Genomic DNA, 22,317 nt, shown 5'->3' on the forward strand with positions numbered 1-22,317 from the left:
CTTCCATTGACATCCTTTAAAAAATATATGCCTCTTGACTAAGTACCGCAGCATTAGCAGGCATTATGCTTTTTTTATGGCTAAGGTTGCAGGCTTGTCTTCAAGTGGCTTTGTTAGAAACTTCCAGGCAGGTGGCCCTCCAGGAGCAAAATGTGCCTAATGCCTAGTTCAGATTACACAATTTTTTTTTGTCTGTTACGATAGCGATTTTGACCCCTAAAATATTGTCGTGGCGTGGACAAGACACATGTCAGACTACACGTTGCTTCCTGACCAGTCATCGCATGCCATCTTTAACGGCGCGCGTGATGTCATTGAGAAGGCGAAACTAGTAGCGAGTGACTTCCGGAAACGAACATAAACAAACAATGGATGAAGCGGTGAGTGTTGTATTGGCTGTCCTATGTTCAGAAAAAAGTCAAATAAACAAAGAAAACCTGACAATAGTCAAGTTCCTGGATTGCTCGAAGAGGACAGTATGGGCTGTCAATCCTCCAAAGAGAACTTGAGGTGAAATACTATTTTCTTATATATTTTTACATTTAGTTTTAAATTTAGAACCATCGTCTCTCTTTCGTTTCGCCATTTTTGAAAGTTGTGTACGGAAAAGCTTCTGTGCTCCTATTGGTCAGCCTCATACAAGTGACGGAACCGTCGTTGGCAACCAAAAAATTAAACATGCTAGTCTTTTTGTCGTGAGGTCGTGAAGTATCACAGACGTGACGTGGGTTGGTGCCCACTATGACACACTATACGAGATGATACGATTGAATCTTGCGTCCCGACGCCCGTTGTCGTTTACGAATCCCCACGACATCCTACATCAAATCGGGCTAAAATCTTGTAATCTGAACCAGGCATTACAGTGTTTAGTAGTACCCTTTAAGGCAAGGGTTTCTAACCACGTCCCACGAGCACTACCAACGCAGCACAATTTGCATGTGCCCTTTGTCTGATACATGCATTTCAGGTCTCGAGTCTCTACTAATGAGCTGATGATCTGAATCATGTGAAGGTGTGTTGGATTAAGGAGACATGCACGTGTTTGGGAGATATACCTTAAGATATGCTCAGTTCCAATCTTGCCCCAACACACCTGTCTGCAATTATCAAGTGCTCTAGAATATCTTAATTAGCTGTTTCAGATTAGCTATTTGATAAAGGTTGGAGCTGAACTTTGAAGGAAGGTACAGTAGATCTCCAGGAAAAGGATTGGGCACCACTCTTTTAAGGCTAAAGCCCAAGCTGTTGTACCCCAAAAAGTACAATTTTTATCACATTTATTCTGAGAGTAAATTAGACAAAGCGATGAAAACGAGTATATGATGTTTCTTCAAAAAGAGCAAACAAGCCAAAGTGGTTCGCTACACATCCTCACCTTTCATGTAAAAGTACTTGTGATAGTAACGAGCCCCAAGGTCTGCATGCTCTATGAAGTAGTTACTTTTCCCCTGGGGCTGGACGTGGCTCTCCCTGGGCTCCTCTAATACTGAAACAGCATCGTTGGGGGTTTGAAGACTCCTCCACCTGCACCTGCTGTGCAGGCCAAGGCCCACGCTCTCCTCGCCACCCATCTCATTCCGAAAGTGAGGACAGCTGAGCAGGAGATCATTATCATTCCCATCTCCTTCATCCAGCAAAGACTGTTCTACATCTTCCGAACTAATCCCACTTCCCGTGCCACTCCCTCCACCCTGAGAAACTGAGGAAGGTGTGGATTGAGAGAGCGGACGAAGTTGAGAGGCAGCTGACGCACCAGATGTGATGTTCTTCTTGCGCCCAATGCTGTCCCGATTAGTGGCAGCCTCCGTCAGGTCGAAGAGGATACTCTGTACGTCATAGTGTGCAAAATTGCGCACCCAAGCACCGCCTGGGACTTGTTCACAGGGAAACTGAGTGGCGTGCGGAGGGGAAGATTTGGCCTTTTTACCGAGCCCCTCTGGTTTCGGGGGCTTGACTGGTTTTGAAGTGTCTACTGCTGGAGAACAGTTTGCTTGATACAAGCCGTCCACCTCGGGAGGTGCCTCTTGCAGCCCCAAAAGAAGAAACGGATCTCTGAAGCGCAAGGCATTGGGACTGAGAGCGCCTTGTTCTTCGGCACCAGGACCTACGCACTGTGTCTGTCGCTCCAGCGAGGAGAGGCTGCCGTATTCTCGGTGGAGGTACTCCCCCTGCCCCGCAGTCAGAGTTTTGTCCCCACCTGCCCGGAGCGACTTCCTCCCGACCTGCCCCGTTGAATCCAAATCACCAAGGGTGACATCACTGTTGCTGCGCTGCATTATGTGTCCACGACCAACTGTCCTCAGATTCAGTGCAGCTGGGTTGGGTGTGACACTGTCACAGTTTGTTCCCTCTGGCTCTCTCCTGGGGGGCCATTCGGCCACGACTCGTGTCCGCACACTACCGCCATCCTGCTTGGGGTCAAAGCTCACTCTCGCTAGGGGCGGGCGGGGACTCTGCCTGCGGAACTTGCGGATGAAGAGATCGTCTGACTGCATGATGCCCTGATGATTTGGAGTTGTGGGAAGCTCTTACTTTTCGGATCACCTTGCCCCTTTTTCTTACTTCTCCCCACCAAATTACTGCATCTGTGTGAACAAGTCAGGAGTTTTTGAGGAACTTAAGTGACGGACACAAATGTCTCTGTTCTAGCCATGAACACCTAAATTCTCCAGCACTGCCAGCCGAACTCCGTTCAATAGGTTCCTCATTCACTAAAATATTCAGAAGGGCTGAGCGCAACCTTCTTCCTTGGAATAAAATAACAGCCGCACAGGCTCCAGATAGGATTTCAATCTCTCATTAACCATCTTAAGGTCTAATACACAACAGTACTCTAATCATTAATGTTATAGGCCAAACCCCAGCTTGGATTAAAGTTGGACCTCCTATTGACTCCCAGTCTGGTTTATTCAGAATCAGGTCCACCTCGTCGTGACTCTACGTTCATGGCCAACCACAAGTTCTATGTCCTTAGAGACCACGGCTGCATCCTTCACTGAATTCCTGAAACACAATGACATGTAGGTTATTAATAGGTTGTACATGATAATAAATGTCATGTTTATAGCATTTTGTGTAAAATTCACTTTGTGCTTGGGTTGAAAGGCAGTAAATTAGATTCTGTGGTAAATTCTGCTGTACAGTCTATACTTTATTATGTGCATCGTCTGACTGCATAGGTTAGGGTTAGGGTTAGTAATTCCACCTACTTCAATTTTAATTTCTCTCAAAAAGTGTTTACCTTCCCTAGCCAGTGGCACTATACTGTAGGTCTCACACACAGAGAGAGAGAGAGAGAGAGAGAGAGAGAGAGAGAGAGAGAGAGAGAGAGAGAGACAGCTGGTTGGTCTCCTTACCACTTACCAAAAAGATTAATCATCTCTAATCCAGCTTTCTTTTTTGGTGAAACTGCCAAATTAAAATGTAACCAAATGTGCCCCATTCCTGAAATACGCACTGACATACTAATGATAATGTAAAAGCGAGCTGGTTTTGACCAAGGGGATGCTCACAATTAGTACAACGACAACAGCAAAAAATACATGCAAAATACACATTGAATGTATAGGCCTACATGTAGGTGTGTAATTGGGCATGTAATACCTGACACCTATTAAATTTAACAAATAATACACATATGTCTTGCACAAAAAATAAATCAGAGGCTTATCTAAACGCTAGCGCAAACAAGATGTAAAAACAACAGTCATAATTTTTATACACTTCCTTTCAGTCAAAAATAGCATACAGACTATGCCGTACATCAGACCACATCCACCCAGCTGGCCTGCACAATAGCTGCTCTGCTCACAAAAGGAAGGGGCTTCCTGCAAACTTTGCCAATACATTGGAAAGTACTCATAAAATATGCAACATTGTTTGCCTGTTTTTTTTTTAGCCCATGTTGCGTGATTTTTTTTGCCTTATGATTTGGTCTGCTCCCATCCTCTTCATCCTCAGAATCTCTATCTCTACATTCTTGAGTAAAGGATGGAGAGGATTAATATCCAAGACATATGCATGATAAATTAACTTTGTTTTAATAAAATTATTCAGAGCTACAGTCTACTCTGTCAGATGTAGCGTCACACATAAAGTTTGGCACATGTACAGTAGTTTATTCAGCAATCAAAATTACATTTAATTTATTATGCCACACATTGGTCAAACGACCCTGAATACTATGGCAGGCAAATTTGTCTTTAAATGTCACCAATGTGTCACCAATGTAATCCAGTTTTGACAAGTACAAATCTAATTCATGTGCATTCAACAGCATTTAAATGTATTTAAAAAAGCTCTCTTATGGGATTTTTACCAATAAAAAACTTAATTAGCAAACATGCAAATAAATAAAATACAGATAACACACTTTCACACAATCAATCAATATTTTTGATCTCAACTGTTTATTGTTTATTAATTTGCATCTCTTTCTTTCAAAAACATGCCTAGATGTTGTCCATTTTGGATATTGGCAAACATATTTATTTATTAAATATTCTTCAATCCATCGATCCATTTTCAATGTAAAACTAAATACTATTGTACAATTCATAATTTGAGTCCAAATGACTCAAAGAGATACAGGAGATTTAAGTGTTAAAGCTCTGGCTCAAACTGATTTAATTCCTGCTAACAAGGACTTATATCTTGGACTTATTCACTGCCCACAATGCTTTACAGCATGAATGCAATTACCATAATGAGTTGAATGAAGAGCTCTAAAACGCAATTCTGGCTAGTAAGAATTACTCTTGTGGATGTCTTTAATTACATTCAGTAATAATGAATTTGATGATATCTATGATACTCATAATTTCACTTGTTAAGATCTAAAAATTATTTCTAATTATAATAATTCTCACTAAATGTAATCATTTCAGATAGGCCTATCTTTCATTTGACTAGTATAAATATAATTCTGACTACTCAAAACTGAATTATGACTAGTTGTTTTTTTTTTTTTTTTAACTTTTTTGTTAATTACAGTTACTTTGTCTGGCAATTCTCAAAATGAGATTGTAGTTACCACTGTCAATGTCATTTTGACTAATCAATAGTTAAAATTATAGATATCTACAGTTAAGTAAGTTTCAGACAGCTTGATTTGAATTTAAAATAGAATTGTTACATGTAAAACACATATGTATATATTTCACTTTTCCTTTTCAGATTCCGATAACTTAATTTTTTAAGTTAACCCAACAGTTTTTTTTTTTTTCCAGAATGAAATTTGTGGAAATAAAGGTTCATATCACTCAAAACACATATGGGTAATGACCTGAAAAGGTTTGGTACTTTGCCCGAAAAAAATCTTACTGAAAGCTCATTTTATATCAACCTAAAATTTGAAACATAACTTGTTCAGCGTTTTGGATTTGATTTTCTTGAAGTTTTAGAATCCACCAGATTTTGAAAAAATATATTTTATATTCAATATGAAAATAACATTTTTACATTTTACATTTTTATAAATTCAAACTTCTATAACTTTTTTTTTGTTTTGTTATTTAACTTCTACAAAAACTGGCCAAATATATTCTTTAAAACCTAGTTAAACCTAGCCTATAGGGGTGGTGATGGCGCAGTGGATAAGACACATGCCTTTGGTGTGAGAGACCCAGGTTCGAATCCACTGTGAGACATCAATGTGTCCCTGAGCAAGACATAACCCCTAGTTGCTCCAGAGGCGTGCGACCTCTGACATATATTATAAGTCTTGGATAAAAGCGTCAGCTAAATGAATAAATGTAAATATATAGAATACATACATACACACATACACACACAATTGGAAATAGACACAATAACACCCATGGGTGATGCACAATATTGGATTTGTTTGACAGCAAAGTCCATGTTTGTGCAGATGCCAATACAGGTATAAAATATGTACATCCCAAGTAAAAACTGCATTAAAAATATCTAAAATTGCACTAGTCCAAACTGAATATACTACCAATAATGCATGGGAGCATTTTAGGATAAAATGTCTAGTTGCCATGGACACTAAGGCACATGGACAGACCCCAAGTGGTGCTCAAGCACCTGCCCAATAAATGCCCTTTTCTACATCATAAGTGGATTTTTTTGCATACATATTATATATAATTATTATTTTATATTTAATTATTTTATATTTAAGTTTTTATTTAAAATAATTATTGCACTATTGCAATATCTGCCCACAAAGAGTCAGCCTAATAGACATTAAGGCCTACATTAACTCAAGCGAGTCTGGCATTGGCATAAAATAGCTTTGCAGGGTCGAAAACCACCAACATTAATTAAAAAAAAAATATCATGTTGAGCATTAGCCTATCACACGAACAAACGTGATGTTTTCGTAGAGCTGTCAAACGATTAATCGCGATTAATCGCATTCAAAATAAAAGTTTGTGTTTAGAATATATGTGGGTGCACTGTGTTATTTTGTATATATATAAATACACACACATGTATGTATATTTAAGAAAAAAAATCATTTATATATAAAATATTTATATAAATTATATATAAATCTATATACAGTATATACATGAAAATATTTCTTAAATATATACAATCATGTGTGTGTATTTATATATATATATATATATATATATATATATATATATATATATGCAGATAGCAAACTGACATTGAATCAACGTGGAAACATGACATCGAAACAACGTTGATCTGACATTGTTTTGCTCATCGAATTAACGTTGAACCAACGTCAGACGCGTCATTCTTTCAAAACTAACGGAAAATCAACTTGAAATCAACGCGTTGTTTCAACGTTATGAAAGCAAACCAATTTTCGATTTTCATTTAGCTTTGAAGAATGCCGCGTCTGACGTTGGTTCAACGTTAATTCGATGAGCAAAATCAACGTTGTTTCAATGTCATGAGAGACGTCGTTTCCACGTTGATTCAATGTCAGTTTGCTGTCTGGGTATATATATATATATATATAATAATTCTACACAGTGCACCCACATATATTATGTAAACACAAACTTTTATTTTGGATGCGATTAATTGCGATTAATCGTTTGACATGTTTTCCCGAATATCAGCTCAATTGCAAATGCAATTTTAATATTTTGACTTTAATAAAACAGTTCCACAAACAAAGTTGATATCAATTTAAAATTGTAAAAATGTATTGTACATTTAGTATCGTATCGTTTATAAAGGAATAAGCTGCTTTGAACGAATCCGCAAACGATTTTTTTTTTTGACTCGCTTATTAAAACTTGCCGCCACCTACTGGTGGTTTTATTTAATGTAAAAATACTGAAAATATACAGAAAACTATAATTTATTTTTTCATTTCATATTTAAAAACTAATTTTATAGCATAATTCCTGCAACTGTAATTGCACTTTAAAATTAATAGATTAGTAATAATAGTAATACTACATAGTAGTATACATAACTGTCAGTGTAGCCAAATGCTCAACAATGATTTTGCTCATTTACCAATTCCAGCATAATGCCAAGAAAGAAAAAAAATATATATAAATAAATAAATACATAATTTAAAGGTGTTCTAATTGAGCACTCGACACAAAATGTCTGTGCACTGCCCTGCATAAAAATGTAGGCTATTATCGTTTTGGTCAGATGTAAAAGCAACCAATCACAAACATAAAGCACAATATGCAGCTAAACACAAGTGCCATCAGTGCCATCAAGTGCCAAAAAATCATTTATTATGCCATGAACTTCGCAAAGTTTGATTTTTTACCCTCACAATTTTGTTAAGACTATTTTAGCTCCAGTAACATTTAGCCTAGTGTTTGGAACTAATAAAAACATATGAAGTGGCCCATAGCTATTAGGCCACACATCATGTTCCAACATTTACTCAATGGATGACTCTATACGCATCCCCAGATGTCTGGGATAAACCCTGAATATCCACTGACCCTAGAACCGTCCCTGAGGTAGGCTGCCTCTCTCAGCATCGTTTTTGTGCTGATGTGCCATTTCTTTCTTATGAGCATCTATGCACTAGACATTTCATCCAAATCTCGCTAAAAAGAGGGCAGTGTGGATATGCAGTGAGAGCTGTGTGAATGCAGTTAATAATCTGCCTGCCTCTGAACAGACTCGTCTACGCTAAAACAAATCTACATCATTATTATTATTATTTCTAAAATATCGCTTTACAATAACATCAGTGTTTAGTTGAGCAGTTTAATTTCATGATAACAACAAAGGCTGCTCGCACGATATGAATCATTGGCTGCTACATGCCAAGCGGAACAGGACGAAGTAACCGAATGAACAAAGAAGCAAACGAGCACATCCTTTCTCACTACATGACGCTGCTACTGTCTTAATGCCGGTTGCATCAGTGGCATTTGGTGTCACTCGCATTAAAAATAGCGGTGTCGAATGAAACTCACCAACAACAAAGCGATGTCTGACAGCTGTCTAGTCTCTCTTTCCCCTCGCGTAATTCTTGTTGAACTGACGTCTTTAATGCTAAACCTAGGTCGACGAATATGCCGTTTTTTGCACAGCGACTTCCTGTGATTTGCAACCTCGAGAACAGGTGCAGTGGTGCAGCGAGCCTTTCCGATGCGCGCGCCAGTGAAGCTCTAATACGCGAGCACTGCGGTGATGTATTTTAAAGGTGAACGACGAGGATTTGACGGTTTCATCTCTCTCTCTCTCTCTCTCTCTCTCTCTCTCTCTCTCTCTCTCTCTCTCTCTCTCTCTCTCTCTCTCTCTCTCTCTCTCTCTCTCTCACACACACACACACACACACACACACACTCGTTCGTTTACACGTCCTAATCTTATTTCACACTCTCCTTTCTTGAAATAGACGACTTTTTCCTGCAGATTTAGGGGTAAACACACACTGAACAAATGCAGCAGAAACGAATGCCAGAATTCCCAGTGCTTCTCCGTCATATATCGTAAATAAGTAACTAACTAAAGCATTTGTGTGAACTGTGTGAACATTATTTGTAGTGCGTCAGTTTCCTCTTTCTGATAAGAGAAAGAACTGAGACCCCATTCTCACTCCACATATTTAAGTGTCAGTTTCACTTCCAAATTTTCTGACTTTAGTCCTTTTAAATTTTGTTGGTATGATCATTTGAGAGACATTTGCAAAAGGCTTTCGTCAACCCACTCAGGTCCTCTGGTAGCCTACCGCCTAATCAATTGGTCCTTTTTCGTGTGGCATTTTTCGTTTTTTGTAATTTATGTTTACACTACATAAAACATTTAGGATGCATTATCAAACATCCTAAATATTTAATAGTGTCAATATTATTACGCAGCCTCTATATGCTCTCAACTGTTTTCACTTCCAAGTGCATCACCTGTTAAAGAGTTAGTTCACCCAAAATGGAAAATTAAATGTCATTAATGACTCACCCTCATGTCGTTCCAAGCCTGTAAGACCTCCGTTCATCTTCAGAACACAGTTTAAGATATTTTAGATTTAGTTCGACAGCTTTCTGTCCCTTCATTGAAAATGTATGGTATACTGTCCTTGTCCAGAAAGGTTATAAATACATTATCAAAGTAGTCCATGCGACATCAGTGGCTTAGTTAGAATTTTTTGAAGCATCGAAAATACATTTTGGTCCAAAAAATATCAAAAACCACGACTTTATTCAGCATTGTATTCTCTTCCAGTTCTGTTGTTAATACATGTTTAGTAACGCTGATGACGTGAGACACTGCTGATGTGTTGTCAGTACACCCGAGCTGCGTTTACAGTCTTCAAACACTCTTCGCAAACATGTCTAAGGATTTCGAGACAGGGGAAGACTTGCATTTTTTTGCCCAGCCATATTTATTTGAACCCGAATACACGAACGCACCAGACACATCAGAAGCATCTTACGTCACCAGCATTACTGCGGACTCGGGAACGTGGATTGACAACAGAACCGGAAGAGAATAGCCTACGCTATCTCATGACCAATTCGTATGAATTCGTACGAGTGATTCAAAAGTGGCTAATTCGTACTAATTCATACGACCTCACTCGTATGAATTTGTACGATTTGTCTAAACCCACGTGACGGTTATGTTTAGGGGAGGGGTCAGGGGTAGGTAATTCGTACGAATTCATACGAATTGGCTAATTTGTACGATGTCGTATCGCAATATGTACAATTTAACAAAATATGAAAAGTGAGGTCGTACAAATTGTTACGAATTAGCCACCTCGTAAAATTCGTACGAATTCCCGCGAGATCGGGTTGGAATAGCCTAATGCTGAATAAAGTTGTAGTTTTTTGTTATTTTTGCACCAAAATGTATTTTCGATGCTTCAAAACATTCTAACTAACCCACTGATGCCACATGGACTACTTTGATGATCTTTATTTCCTTTCTGAACAAGGGCAGTATACCATACATACATTTTCAATGGAGAGACAGAAAACTCACGGACTCAATCTAAAATATCTTAAACTGTGTTATTATGAATAATTTTTATAATCTTCATTTTTGGGTGAACTAACCCTTTAATGTGGGTTTTAAGTGTGATTAATTGAGAGCTGAAAGTAGATGAAAATGTAACTCTGTTTAACTCTGTTCTTTTCCACAACTCTAACTCACATAGGTCGTTTACTGTTTGAGAGAGTAATCATTTGATGGGTACATTGATATATGTTAACAAGAGAGAAAGGAAGCAAATTTATTCTATTTAATACTGTTTACCAACAGCATTTTTACACATAAAAAAGAGACAATAATTCTCAATGCTGTTTAAGAATCTACATTGCTGATTGACACTAAACATTTGCAACAGGGCACAAAGATTTATGAATTGTGCAGGAAGTTGCACATAGCTTTGTTACCTCTTGGTATAATCCTTTTTTATTCTGTTTGGTTAGAAGCTATATTTGATTTAGGATGAAAGATCTACCACTCAACTTATAGGGTCAGTGTTGACTGAGTAGCCTAATTTTATCACTGGCAAACCTGTGGAAACAAACATGACCAAAAAAAGCTCTTAGAGGCTCATGGAATATCTCAATTGAAAATAAATAATTTGTGTATGGATTTATAAGCTTTATCTAGGCCTATTATTTGTAAATGGACTTATGGAAAGTAATGGAAAGTAATTCTTAAGTTACAGGTGGAAATAAAATAACTAGCTGAATTGATTACTGAAAATTTTAAGAACACTTACATCATTTACTGAGGATTTGTTGACCATAGGGATTGCAAATTGAAATTATAGTTTACTAATAACAACAGTATATCTATCTGCTGTGTTTTTTTCCCCTTCATGTCCCAACACACATCAAATGCCAAACTGTTATGCTTTTGTAAATTGCAATGGCCCATGGGCCTTTGTAAAACACTTAAACCATATCAAGTTGCCACAATACACAGCTTGCTAAGATGCACAGTGCTTCTTTCAGTTTTAAATTCTCTATATGTGATGGATTAAACAGAGAACAGGCTTAAACGGTTTCATTATTGAGGGCTTGAATATTGTCCTTACTGAAGATGTAGCATCCAAACTGTGCATGGAAATACAAATGTTCCTTATCTGTCAGTCACTTCGACATTGTTTTTGGTACTTACACTTGGGGGTCGCACTTGGGAGCCCCAAACAACTCTCTTATTTTGAGAAAAAAATCAATGAGTATTGGCGAGTGGAATTTGCTTGTGCTACTCCCCCGGACTTACGGGTATAAAAGAAGATGGCGTGCATCCACTCCTTCAGGTTTGTGCTGAGGAGCCGAGAACGTGTGCCAGCCATTCAGTGGGGAGTTCAGTGTTGTGACAGGGTCACTTCGACGTTGTGTTTAGTACTGACACTAGGAAAGCACCACAACAGCTGAAACGAGTTACAAGGTATTGGTGGTGCAGACCTGTAAGCTTGCCGGGGAACAAGGGCACTCTCAACATTGTGACCTTCCCAACACCACACGTAAGACGTGTAGTCCATCTAACAACGCGGGAACAGAAAGGACAGTACTTACAATGGGAATAGTTTTCTTCAGTCAGTCTTTTGACCTTTTCTCTTTTTTCTTTTAAATTAGAAGTTAGCACTAGAGAAGTGCTCTTCCTCCTCGGTAGGAGAAAGAACATTACGGAGATCACATCCTGCCCGAGGAAAGGTTTGTGGAGAATATATCGCACGGACTTACGTAGCACACTATAAACACAGTGACTGACAGAAGCGGAGCTCTGCTTAGGCCAGGGGAAGACATAAGTTTACTGACAGGGGTGCGACCCCTAGTGTCAGTACTCGACACATCGTCTCATTCCCTCCATCAGGAAACAGAGGTAGTTACAATACAAGTTAACAGTTACTCAAAATATAAATTAGGATATTAGGATATATACATTTATCCAAAATATAAATTAACTTAAAGCAGTAGCACCTCATTACAGTACACGAGATCCAGAGGGTGGATATTGGTAGAATTGGGGGTGGGGTTAGGGAACAGGGGGCGGAGATGAGTAGGATTGGGGGTGGGGTTAAGGATCAGGGGGCGGAGATGGGTAGGATTAGGGGTGGGGTTAGGGATCTGGGGGCGGAGATGGGTAGGATTAGGGGTGGGGTTAGGGATCTGGGGGCGGAGATGGGTAGGATTAGGGGTGGGGTTAGGGATCTGAGGGCGGAGATGGGTAGGATTAGGGGTGGGGTTAGGGATCTGGGGGCGGAGATGGGTAGGATTAGGGGTGGGGTTAGGGATCTGGGGGCGGAGATGGTTAGGATTAGGGGTGGGGTTAGGGATCTGGGGGCGGAGATGGGTAGGATTAGGGGTGGGGTTAGGGAACAGGGGGCAGAGATGGGTAGGATTGGGGGTGGGGTTAGGGATCAGGGGGCGGAGATGGGTAGGATTAGGGGTGGGGTTAGGGAACAGGGGGCTTAGATGGGTAGGATTGGGGGTGGGGTTAGGGATCAGGGGGCGGAGATGGGTAGGGTTAGGGGTGGGGTTAGGGATCTGGGGGTGGAGATGGGTAGGATTAGGGGTGGGGTTAAGGATCTGAGGGTGGAGATGGGTAGGATTAGGGGTGGGGTTAGGGATCTGAGGGTGGAGATGGGTAGGATTAGGGGTGGGGTTAGGGATCAGGGGGTGGAGATGGGTGGGGTTAGGGGTGGGGTTATGGATCAGGGGGCAGAGATGGGTAGGATTGGGGTGGGATTATGGATCAGGGGGCTGAGATGGGTAGGATTAGGGGTGGGGTTAGGGATCAGGGGCGGAGATGGGTGGGGTTAGGGGTGGGGATAAGGATCAGGGGGCAGAGATGGGTAGGATTGGGGTGGGGTTAGGGATCAGGGGGCGGAGATGGGTAGGATTAGCGGTGAGGTTAGGGATCAGGAGCAAAGATGGGTAGGATTAGGGGTGGGGTTAGGGATCAGGGGGTGGAGACCAGTTCTCAGACAGGAAAATTGGTTACAAAGCAGCATCCAACTCTTTGCTGGACTAGAACCGTTCTTTTGCCACATCATGCTTACGTTGTGGCTGGGGGCGGGGTTATTGTGATTTGTGACCAACAACACGACGGGAATGGGAAAGCGAAGACGTATTGGTGACACATACATTTATCCATATATTAGACATACATCCCTACAGACATATATCAGCCCATTCTCACCCCCAAGGCGTCACTTAACTGACGCCTTGGGAAGCATTTGGACATGCTTCAATATCTGACGCTTTAGGCGCCCTTTAGCGTCAGTAAGATGACGCCCTAGGATCGCGTGTACCCTACCCCCACCCCCCACACCTAAACCTAACCGCGTCCTCTAACAGACGCTTTCCTTTAGCGTCAGATAGATGACGCCGTAGGACCGCGTCATGTAAGTGACGCTAAAGGGCGCCTAAAACGTCAAATATTGAAGCATGGTCAAAGGTGACGCCTTGGGGTGAGAATGCGTTGCATATATTTACCCACTCATTGACACTCCCTTCAGAGAAATCAGGACAGAAGTGGTTGAAAGTGGACAAAAGAGACTATTTAAAACACCAGGTGTAAACGAGAATGTGGCTCTCTCTTGTCTACTTATGATCCGATCAACATAAACGCATCTGAATACTAGGTGTAAATAGGGCAGAGAAAGCGAGAAAGCGTTATCTATTCTATGGAAAATTCTATGGAAATTCGGTTGTAATGAGTATGGAAGTGTTTCAAATATTTCAGTATCGAAAAATCCATATTTTTGCACTTACTGTATTATTTCAGATTCCTTTTTAAAAGACTACAAATGAAAGCTGTATTATATATAAAAATATTATAATTTTAAGTATTAAATATTAAGCATTATGTTAATTTCAAGCTCCACACTAACCTATATATATATATATATATATATATATATATATATATATATATACAATCTATACACACACACAGGAACAATGGAAAGCAGAGTAAATGTATGGAATGTAGTGGGGTTGTTTCAGAGAGGCAGTTTAATTTTGACCATCACCCTTATTATAGGGCCTGCTTCCTGTTTGATAGGAAGTGATGTGATATGCCAGTTGACCTTTATGTAGACTGAGAGGATGAAACTGTCATACCATTCTGCATGGCCTAGAACAAGGTGAACTAAACTTCCGTGTCTATGTGTAATTTCTCTCCACTTTGTTTCCTCCATGCTCACATCTTTTGCACTTTTTACTGTAATATATAAGCGCTCATACAATGCAGAATACTGTTTGCTCATATTTGTCAGTTATAGGTTTGTTTTTGCAAAGTTGATTTGTAACATTTTGAATACGTTTTTTTTCTTCTGCATATATCATTGCTTTCATCCCCCTCCATAATCCTTTTTTATTTTATTTTTGTGTGGATAAGCTAAAAACATTTTTTTTAATAGCTCTGTTTACACCTTAACATACATCTTGTGTGATACAATCACAAGTTGTCAACCAAGACATTTATCACATGTGTCTCAAATGCATCTCCTGTGATCACTTGGGGTTGGATTCAGCTTATGAGAGGATCTCTTATTTCATGAATACAGTTCTCCTCCATAAGTTCACCATTTTAGAAATAAACAAAAAGAGAGATTTTCCACAAGACAATGAATTAACAAAATGTACACAAATTATCCCTTTCAAAATATGCATGTTTTTTTTATTTTTTTTATTGTGTGTTGCTTTTCAGCATACAGTACTTCACGTCAGTCTGTCACTGCAAGTTGATATCTTACTCAAGATGTTCTGTGAATTATTTAGCTCATATTGATCTCTATTTAAAAAAAAGACTGATTTCTACAGCGGTGAGTGAAATAAAATCATAGGCAATGCTTTTGATTGATGATAATTCCACTTCACTATAACCAAAGTATTGAAAGAGAATAGTTTCACCACTTTAAACATTACAACATCCTGCGTATTAATCCTTTTATAGCTGAATTATGGAATCCAACACTGTCTTTATGAAAACAAGAATAAGCATTAAAAAAGGGATAAACGACAACAAATTAATTATCAATATTTGTATAATTTATCATGCAATTATGTTTTGGTTGATTCATATATAATTTAATAATTTATTCAACTTACCCCAGATAACCCCACTTACACATTGACAACCCTAACCTGAGGCAAGTTAAGCTACTAGGACACTTTTTGACTAGTTACATTATAGATTTATTTTTAAAAATCAAGTTGATATAGGAAAAATTAAGAAGTATAATTTTTAAAATAAGCACTTATTATGGAAATAATACACTTAATTTACTTAAGTGTAAACTGAATGCAATGTTTTCAGACATTTAAGTGCATATATTTTAGTTTAAATTCCTTTTCAAAGCAAGTAATTTAATGTTGTTGCTTTTTCACCCACTTAGGACTTAAGTACATCTTTGTATGTAATTGCATCACTTCTGTTGTCTTTAAAATAACTTTATCAACTTGAATGTCACATATTTTAATTGCACATTTTGCATAATTTAAAATATATTAACTAAATATTGAATAAAACGCAAGTTAAAATTATTTTAAATATATACTATACAGTATAAAAGTATTTTACGTGCTTTAGTATGTTAGTTAACACAATAAACTAAGTGTACTTCTTTAAAGCATACATAATGATTTTTAATTTGTTTAAAGTAAAACATTTAATTTGGCATAATTACCAGCTTTTAAAAGAGTACTGAAGTGTGTTAAGAAACATAGCCATTAAAGTGCTCTTTAAGTACACCTAAGTGGCCTTTTATTTAATTAAGATTTGAAGAACAGATTCAGCATTATACACTTCTTTTTCACAAGTTTCCTGATATTGTGTGGTTCATTAGTATCTAATTTCTCTGTCCAGAGAACAACCTAAGTAAAACGTTGCTGTCCCACGTTCCCCTGGTACTTGTCCAAGGTCACCCGTGCTTGAGGCAACACTGTATTTTTAGCACATGACACTGAACACTAAATAAAAAATTAAATGCTATTTTGTGTTGAGTGTCAAAAATATGGTTGCTCGACAATAATAGCAGAGGACTGACAAAAAGGAGTCAGAAAGTGTAGTGAATAACCATAATCTTAGAAGGACAAAGAGGTTGACTAAAACATTATTCAGTTATTCATGAGCAAACCATCAGGCCACATTCAGGATATGCTTTAAAAAAAAAAAAAGGTCAACGATTTTTGCTCCTCCTCCAACGCAAACTTGAGAACAAAAACAAAACCTCAAGCAGGAAGTTTTCAACTTGGTTCAAAAGGTTGAAATGATGTGAAAAGTACACAAAGACACGGAGAGGAGATCCATCAGACATAACCACTTCTCATTTGAGAAGTTAAAATTATTCAGTTGATTGATGCAGAATGTAAAGTTGTTAAATCCGTTTGGCTGCATTTGAAATGGCAAGTGTTTTATGAGTTTTGTGTTTGTATAAAGAGGAAGAGGAAGTTGCTCGACAAAACAACACAATGGAATTAAGTTGAGTAATTCAAATGAGAGTATTTTATTCCTTAATTGTTTGGTTGTTTTCTATGCTTGAGTTCAGGTGACTTCCTCAGTCTTTGTCCATTTTTTTGAGAAAAGAAGAAGTAGTATACTTTTTTTTAAAAAAGTATTATTATTCAAATAATACACTTCACTTCACTTCACTTGAATTGAACTTTTGAACTCGCAATTAAATGAAACTGTCTTAGTTTAAATGTTAAATTTACTCACTTAAGTATAGGACTTCAGTACATCTTTATATGTAATTTAACTTTGAACAGTGTGCTGTCGAATATACTGACATGCATTTATGGTCAAATAAAATATACTTTTTTTCTATTTTAGTATTTGTATGTCATGCATTTCAATACATTTGTATTCACACATATTTAATAAGGTTGCAATTTAGTACATTTATTATAAGTTTAATACATTTATTTGGTACAATTTATGATCAAGTACTTTGCACGTGCTTTATGTTTAGTCAACACATCAACATAAGTGTACTACTTTAAAGCACGACTAAAGTTAATTAAAACAATGATTTAAAATGTGTTAATCTGACATTATTACAAAGTGCACCTTCTAGTGTGTTAAGAACAGCCATGAAAGTCTACATGGCCTTTTATGTTTATTAATATTAAATTATCTTAAAGTATTTTTTTTTTTTTGTACAAACAAAATATACTTTAAGATTTCAACTAGGATGTGCACATTCAATACAATAAAGTGGACTTTTACTTTATTTATTTTTTTCGCAAGGGTGAACAGTGTGTGTTTGTGTATGTGTTTAAGATGTCTACAGAAATGGGGCTTTATTGCCCAAGTAGGCAGGAAGAACAACCGTTCTAATGAAACACACAGACACACACACACACACACACACACAAGAAAGGATATAGTGAGAAGCCTTCCTCCATCACTACATCCATTATACTTCTGTTACACTGTCCACTCTGTCCATACCACTCTGTCTTTGCACCTGCGACTGAATCATTTCCTACTTTACATTCTCCACTCATCTTACTATTTTTTAAAACTGCATAAACTTAGACAATCGCTCTTTGAAATAAAGATCAGAAAAGGAGGTTTTCACAGCGATGTCATAAGAATCGTTTTGGGTTCCGCAAAGAAACTTTTTTATGGTTTTAAGAACATTTTAATAATCTAAAGAACCTTTTTTTTTATTATAAAATGTTCTATGAAATGGTTTATAGATGTTAACGGTTCTTCATGGAACCCTCAACTTTATTTTTAAGAGTGTATGTTGTCATACATTAGGCAATACATGACATATGAATCTGCTCTTGTATTTTATTATTTTATTTTGAGAGTTAATGCATGTGATAATATTGGTAAACAATCTTTTTTTTAGCCAGCCTTAGAATTGTGCATGACATATGGGGGATAAGAAGAAAGTTTGGAAATGTCTTGTCAGAAGTGTAATCTACATGTTGTGATTTTTTTTTTTTTCACTTGCATCTCTTTAGCCAAATAGTGTTGAAGCATTTATTTACCTGCTAAAAATGTAGGACATGAGAAGTGAATTTACACAATCTTATCTTATGTATATTAATTAGACCACACAGACATTGCTTGACCTTCCTAGATCACCCATTTGCTTGCCTAATCAATATTAATGAGCTAGAGGTAAGCTGAGCCCTGGGCTCATTCTTATAGTACAATGATTTAACAATTTACACAATAATTACGACATGGCAAATCTTCATCCTGATTAAGGCCTTCTCGCTTTCTTAAAGATTTAACGGATTAGACATTACCAATATATCGGTCAAAGTGCATCTGGAAAGCATCTGCTGAGAACAAACATTTGATTGACATCTTATTATCAAAAACATCCTCAAATCTGATAACACTTTTTACCCTCTGGGGTCAATTTGACCCCAGTAATTTAAACCTCCACAATATGTTTATTTTTTTTACAAAGGTTTGTCTCAGTTAATTTATGTCTTTGTTGATTACTTAAGTAACATTTTAAGTTGACATCCACCCACCACCCCCCTCCCCACCCCACCGAACCCCACCTAACCCCTTATACATCCAGAATACCCATTGCACGACTATGGACAAATTTACAAATCAACATAAAATCTTACTGATTTGACCTAAAATTGGAAAAGTATAAATACATCTGGGGTTTTATTTGTTTTATAATGTTTCTAAGTATAGATTTATGCAATCTATGACATTTGGAAAGAAAAACTATTTATTTTATCAAGGATAGTAACACGAGTTATGTTTGGGGTCAATCTCACAAAAATTTTGTTTTCTCCTCCCCCATGGCATGGGAAACATCAAATTTCTCACAAAAATGATGTTTTCCCCTCCCCAATACACAGGAAAGAATTATTAGTTATCTTGAGAATTATGTCACATGTCATGTGAACTACTAGTAGTTCTCGCAATATTACAGATATGGTTATGTTTGGTTAGAGCCCTAAAACAGAGGGACGTTTTTTGAAAATGATATTGAATATGTAAAATTACAATGAACATTATAAATTCAAATTATAACATGTTATAATGACCTCAATATAACAACCAAAACAAATGTGTGTGAAATTTTAATATTTCTTCTGTTTTATTATACAACTAAAAGAGCCTGGGGTCAAATTGACCCCAAGGAACACCGATGCTACAAAATTTGTACAGGACTTTGAAAAAAATATTAGCAGGTTAATTTTATGTTTACAGAGTTGTCCCCATTAAATTAGGAAAAGTCATTAAATTTGAAGCAAAAAAAAAAAAAATAATTATGTTATTACAGACGTTAAACATTGAATGGGGTCAAATTGACCCCAAGGATAAGAGGAGGGTTAAAGATGTTTCCTAAATGTCAGTTTTAAATCTCACCAGCCTCTCTTCATAATACAACAGTTTTAAGCAACTTTTTAAGAAGATACATAGGATCTAATTTGATGTTTTAAATACATAAGTCAATCAGGCATTCATGTATTTACAAGAATGGGTATTTTTCATATTAAACATATATATATATATATTTTGCTTTTGCGAAAACAGTTGGGATCGAGAAGAGACCATGAGTCCGGACTTGACGGAGCTTTGTCCATAAGGCTATGACTTCGACAAAATATAAAATGTCTTATATAATGAATATTCTAAATCATGAATATTAATCACATTGCATCAACTGGAGTGATTTATTGAAAACAAAATGCAGACGGTGAAAGATGAGCACTAGTCAACTGGACTACCATGTGCGCGTTAGTCTGTTACCAATCTGGATGGTCAGATTCTCAATAATTAAAGTCACCATGAAATCAAAATGTTTTTTTGTTTTTTTTTAATGCAACATTTCCATCTTTATACGTGCAAAAAAACAAAAAAAAAAAACGTATGAATTAGCTAATTGTGATTAATTGCACCTAATATTAACATTTAAATTTGTAATATATTTTATATTGTAATAATTTCACATTAAATATCCAAAATCATTTAGAAATGTAGAAACATATAGACATATAGATACATAAAAAAAAAAATTTAAATCGCAACTTTTTACAATACGAATGAAGGCCTGTATCACCAATACTGATACTGATGTCTCTATTAAATGGAAAGCTATCAATTTTAACATTTAATAGACTTTAAAAAATGTGGGCCAGTTCCTAAATTGTTACTTGCCCTGCTAAAATGCACAAAAAACTGTAAATATGCAGAAATTGAGGCTAATCAAACACTGCATATATCAGTCCCTCCAGAAAAACGCGATTATGCATCTGAATTCAATGCAAAATCAGCCAAAGTCCGCATATTTATGCAGGGGCCGCATTTTTTCAAATACGCCGCACTTTCGCCGCATAAATTGCCGATTTCCGTGCAAAATATGCGGGGTTTGCATAATCCTCATAATCCTCACATTTTCGTTGCAAAAAAAGTCACATGTATCGTAGCAGAAAGTTGAAAAATGTTGCGTTTGCTTCACACAAGAGCAGCCATTTCCCCCTGTTTCCATGGGAACGTTATGAAGTGACGCAATTACGCGATGCCAGACAGACTCACGGAGGCGATTGACATCTCACAAATCGAACTCGTATAACTGTCTGTCACACGTTCTACCGTCACAACGTTACTTAATAAACAACATAAGATAAAAGAAGTAGCATCAAACAGAAATTACCCGCACATGGGGTGTTCGAGGCGCACAAAATATAACACTGCAGACAGTTCAACAGGGAGCGCGCAGCTCTTAAAGGGGCCACACCTTATTTACACTCTTAAGGCCATTGCACACCGAGCACGAAATATTCGTATGCGTATTTTCGTGTTCGTCAGCTTAAAAATTCGTCACGCATAGAAACCTTGCACACCGAGTCCGTTGCGTATTTCTTAAACCTTTGCGGGAAAAAACGCAAAAATACCAAATGGATTCGTCAAGCAGTGAGGATGATTTTTGCCCTCTCTCTTATTGAAAAGGGAAGAAAGAAAAAAAATATTACGTCCATCCAATCCTGAAATTGCGCCGAGACCGAGAGGAAGGAGACTTCCCTTATCAAGGAGTTGCGAATTTATCCTGAGCGATTCAAAATTTACCTCAGAATGTCAGTGGGACAGTTCGATGCTTTGCTAGCGATTCTGGAGCCACATATTAAAAACAAGACCACCAATTTCCGTGAACCAATCGATTCTGAACGGAGACTGGCAGTGTGTCTGAAATGGACCAGGTATGGACACACACACACGGACAAACACACACCCGCGCGCGGCCCGTTGGAAGCGCTGGGCAGACAGAACAGCTAGGCTGTTATTGTGTATTGTGCCCAAATAATACATTAGTTATCGAATAGGCTGCTCAATCACACCTTTTTCGATCCTAAATTTCAATCTGATTGAAAGGGGAGGTTTATTAATTTCATAATCCAATATAGAGAAGAGAACATAAACACTTGATCGAATTGAAAACCGAAACTGAAAGCACGGCGCATATGTGCAATGATTTGAGGACGAGCTCCCCCCGGCCCTGAATTGTCAAAAGACCTCTCAAAATGCTGGCTCTGGATGCGAAAAACGCAGAAAATCGAACCCGATCCGATTAATTTTATGACGGACGAAAGTTTCGGAGGCGGTGTGCAAGCGTGACTGACATAACGTGAGGTCGAATTTTTTTTTTAACGTGCGAAAATTTCGGATGCGAATTTCGGACTCGGTGTGCAATGGCCTTTACAGTCTGAAATAAAACAAGATGAGAAATTAAATATTCCCAGCACTTTCTATGATGTAGTATGCTTGTTTATCAAAGGAAGTAATAAGAAATGACTCTTACATTAACAGGATGTTGGGGGAATCACTTTTTTTCTCTTTTTCATCAAACCGCAATTTTTACAAGTTCCCTCAATTTTTGCAAATCCCTGCAATTTCATCGCATAAAATTGCATAAATATCTCG

General features: G+C 37.6%; 1 protein-coding gene across 6 annotated transcripts in view; it reads right to left on the minus strand.

Annotated features, from left to right (window-relative positions):
- sipa1 (signal-induced proliferation-associated 1) overlaps window positions 1–22,317 on the minus strand; it is a 65,406-nt gene that overhangs the window by 37,262 nt on the left and 5,827 nt on the right. For 4 of the 6 annotated variants that reach the window (XR_016147968.1, XM_089124187.1, XM_089124153.1 and 1 more), the window contains exon 2: window positions 1,379–3,006. Coding sequence is in view for 5 of the 6 variants with exons in the window: in XM_089124187.1 (XP_088980313.1) it covers window positions 1,379–2,498 (1,120 nt within the window). In the remaining variant the exon portion in view is untranslated. Of the gene's footprint in view, window positions 1–1,378; window positions 3,007–8,408; window positions 8,688–22,317 lie in introns of those variants that run through there. The other 2 variants (XM_089124219.1, XM_089124122.1) reach the window with 1 other exon arrangement.

The sequence above is a fragment of the Pimephales promelas genome, chromosome 1 (genome assembly GCF_988280905.1).
Source record: "Pimephales promelas chromosome 1, fPimPro1.hap1.1, whole genome shotgun sequence".
NCBI lineage: Eukaryota > Metazoa > Chordata > Actinopteri > Cypriniformes > Leuciscidae > Pimephales > Pimephales promelas.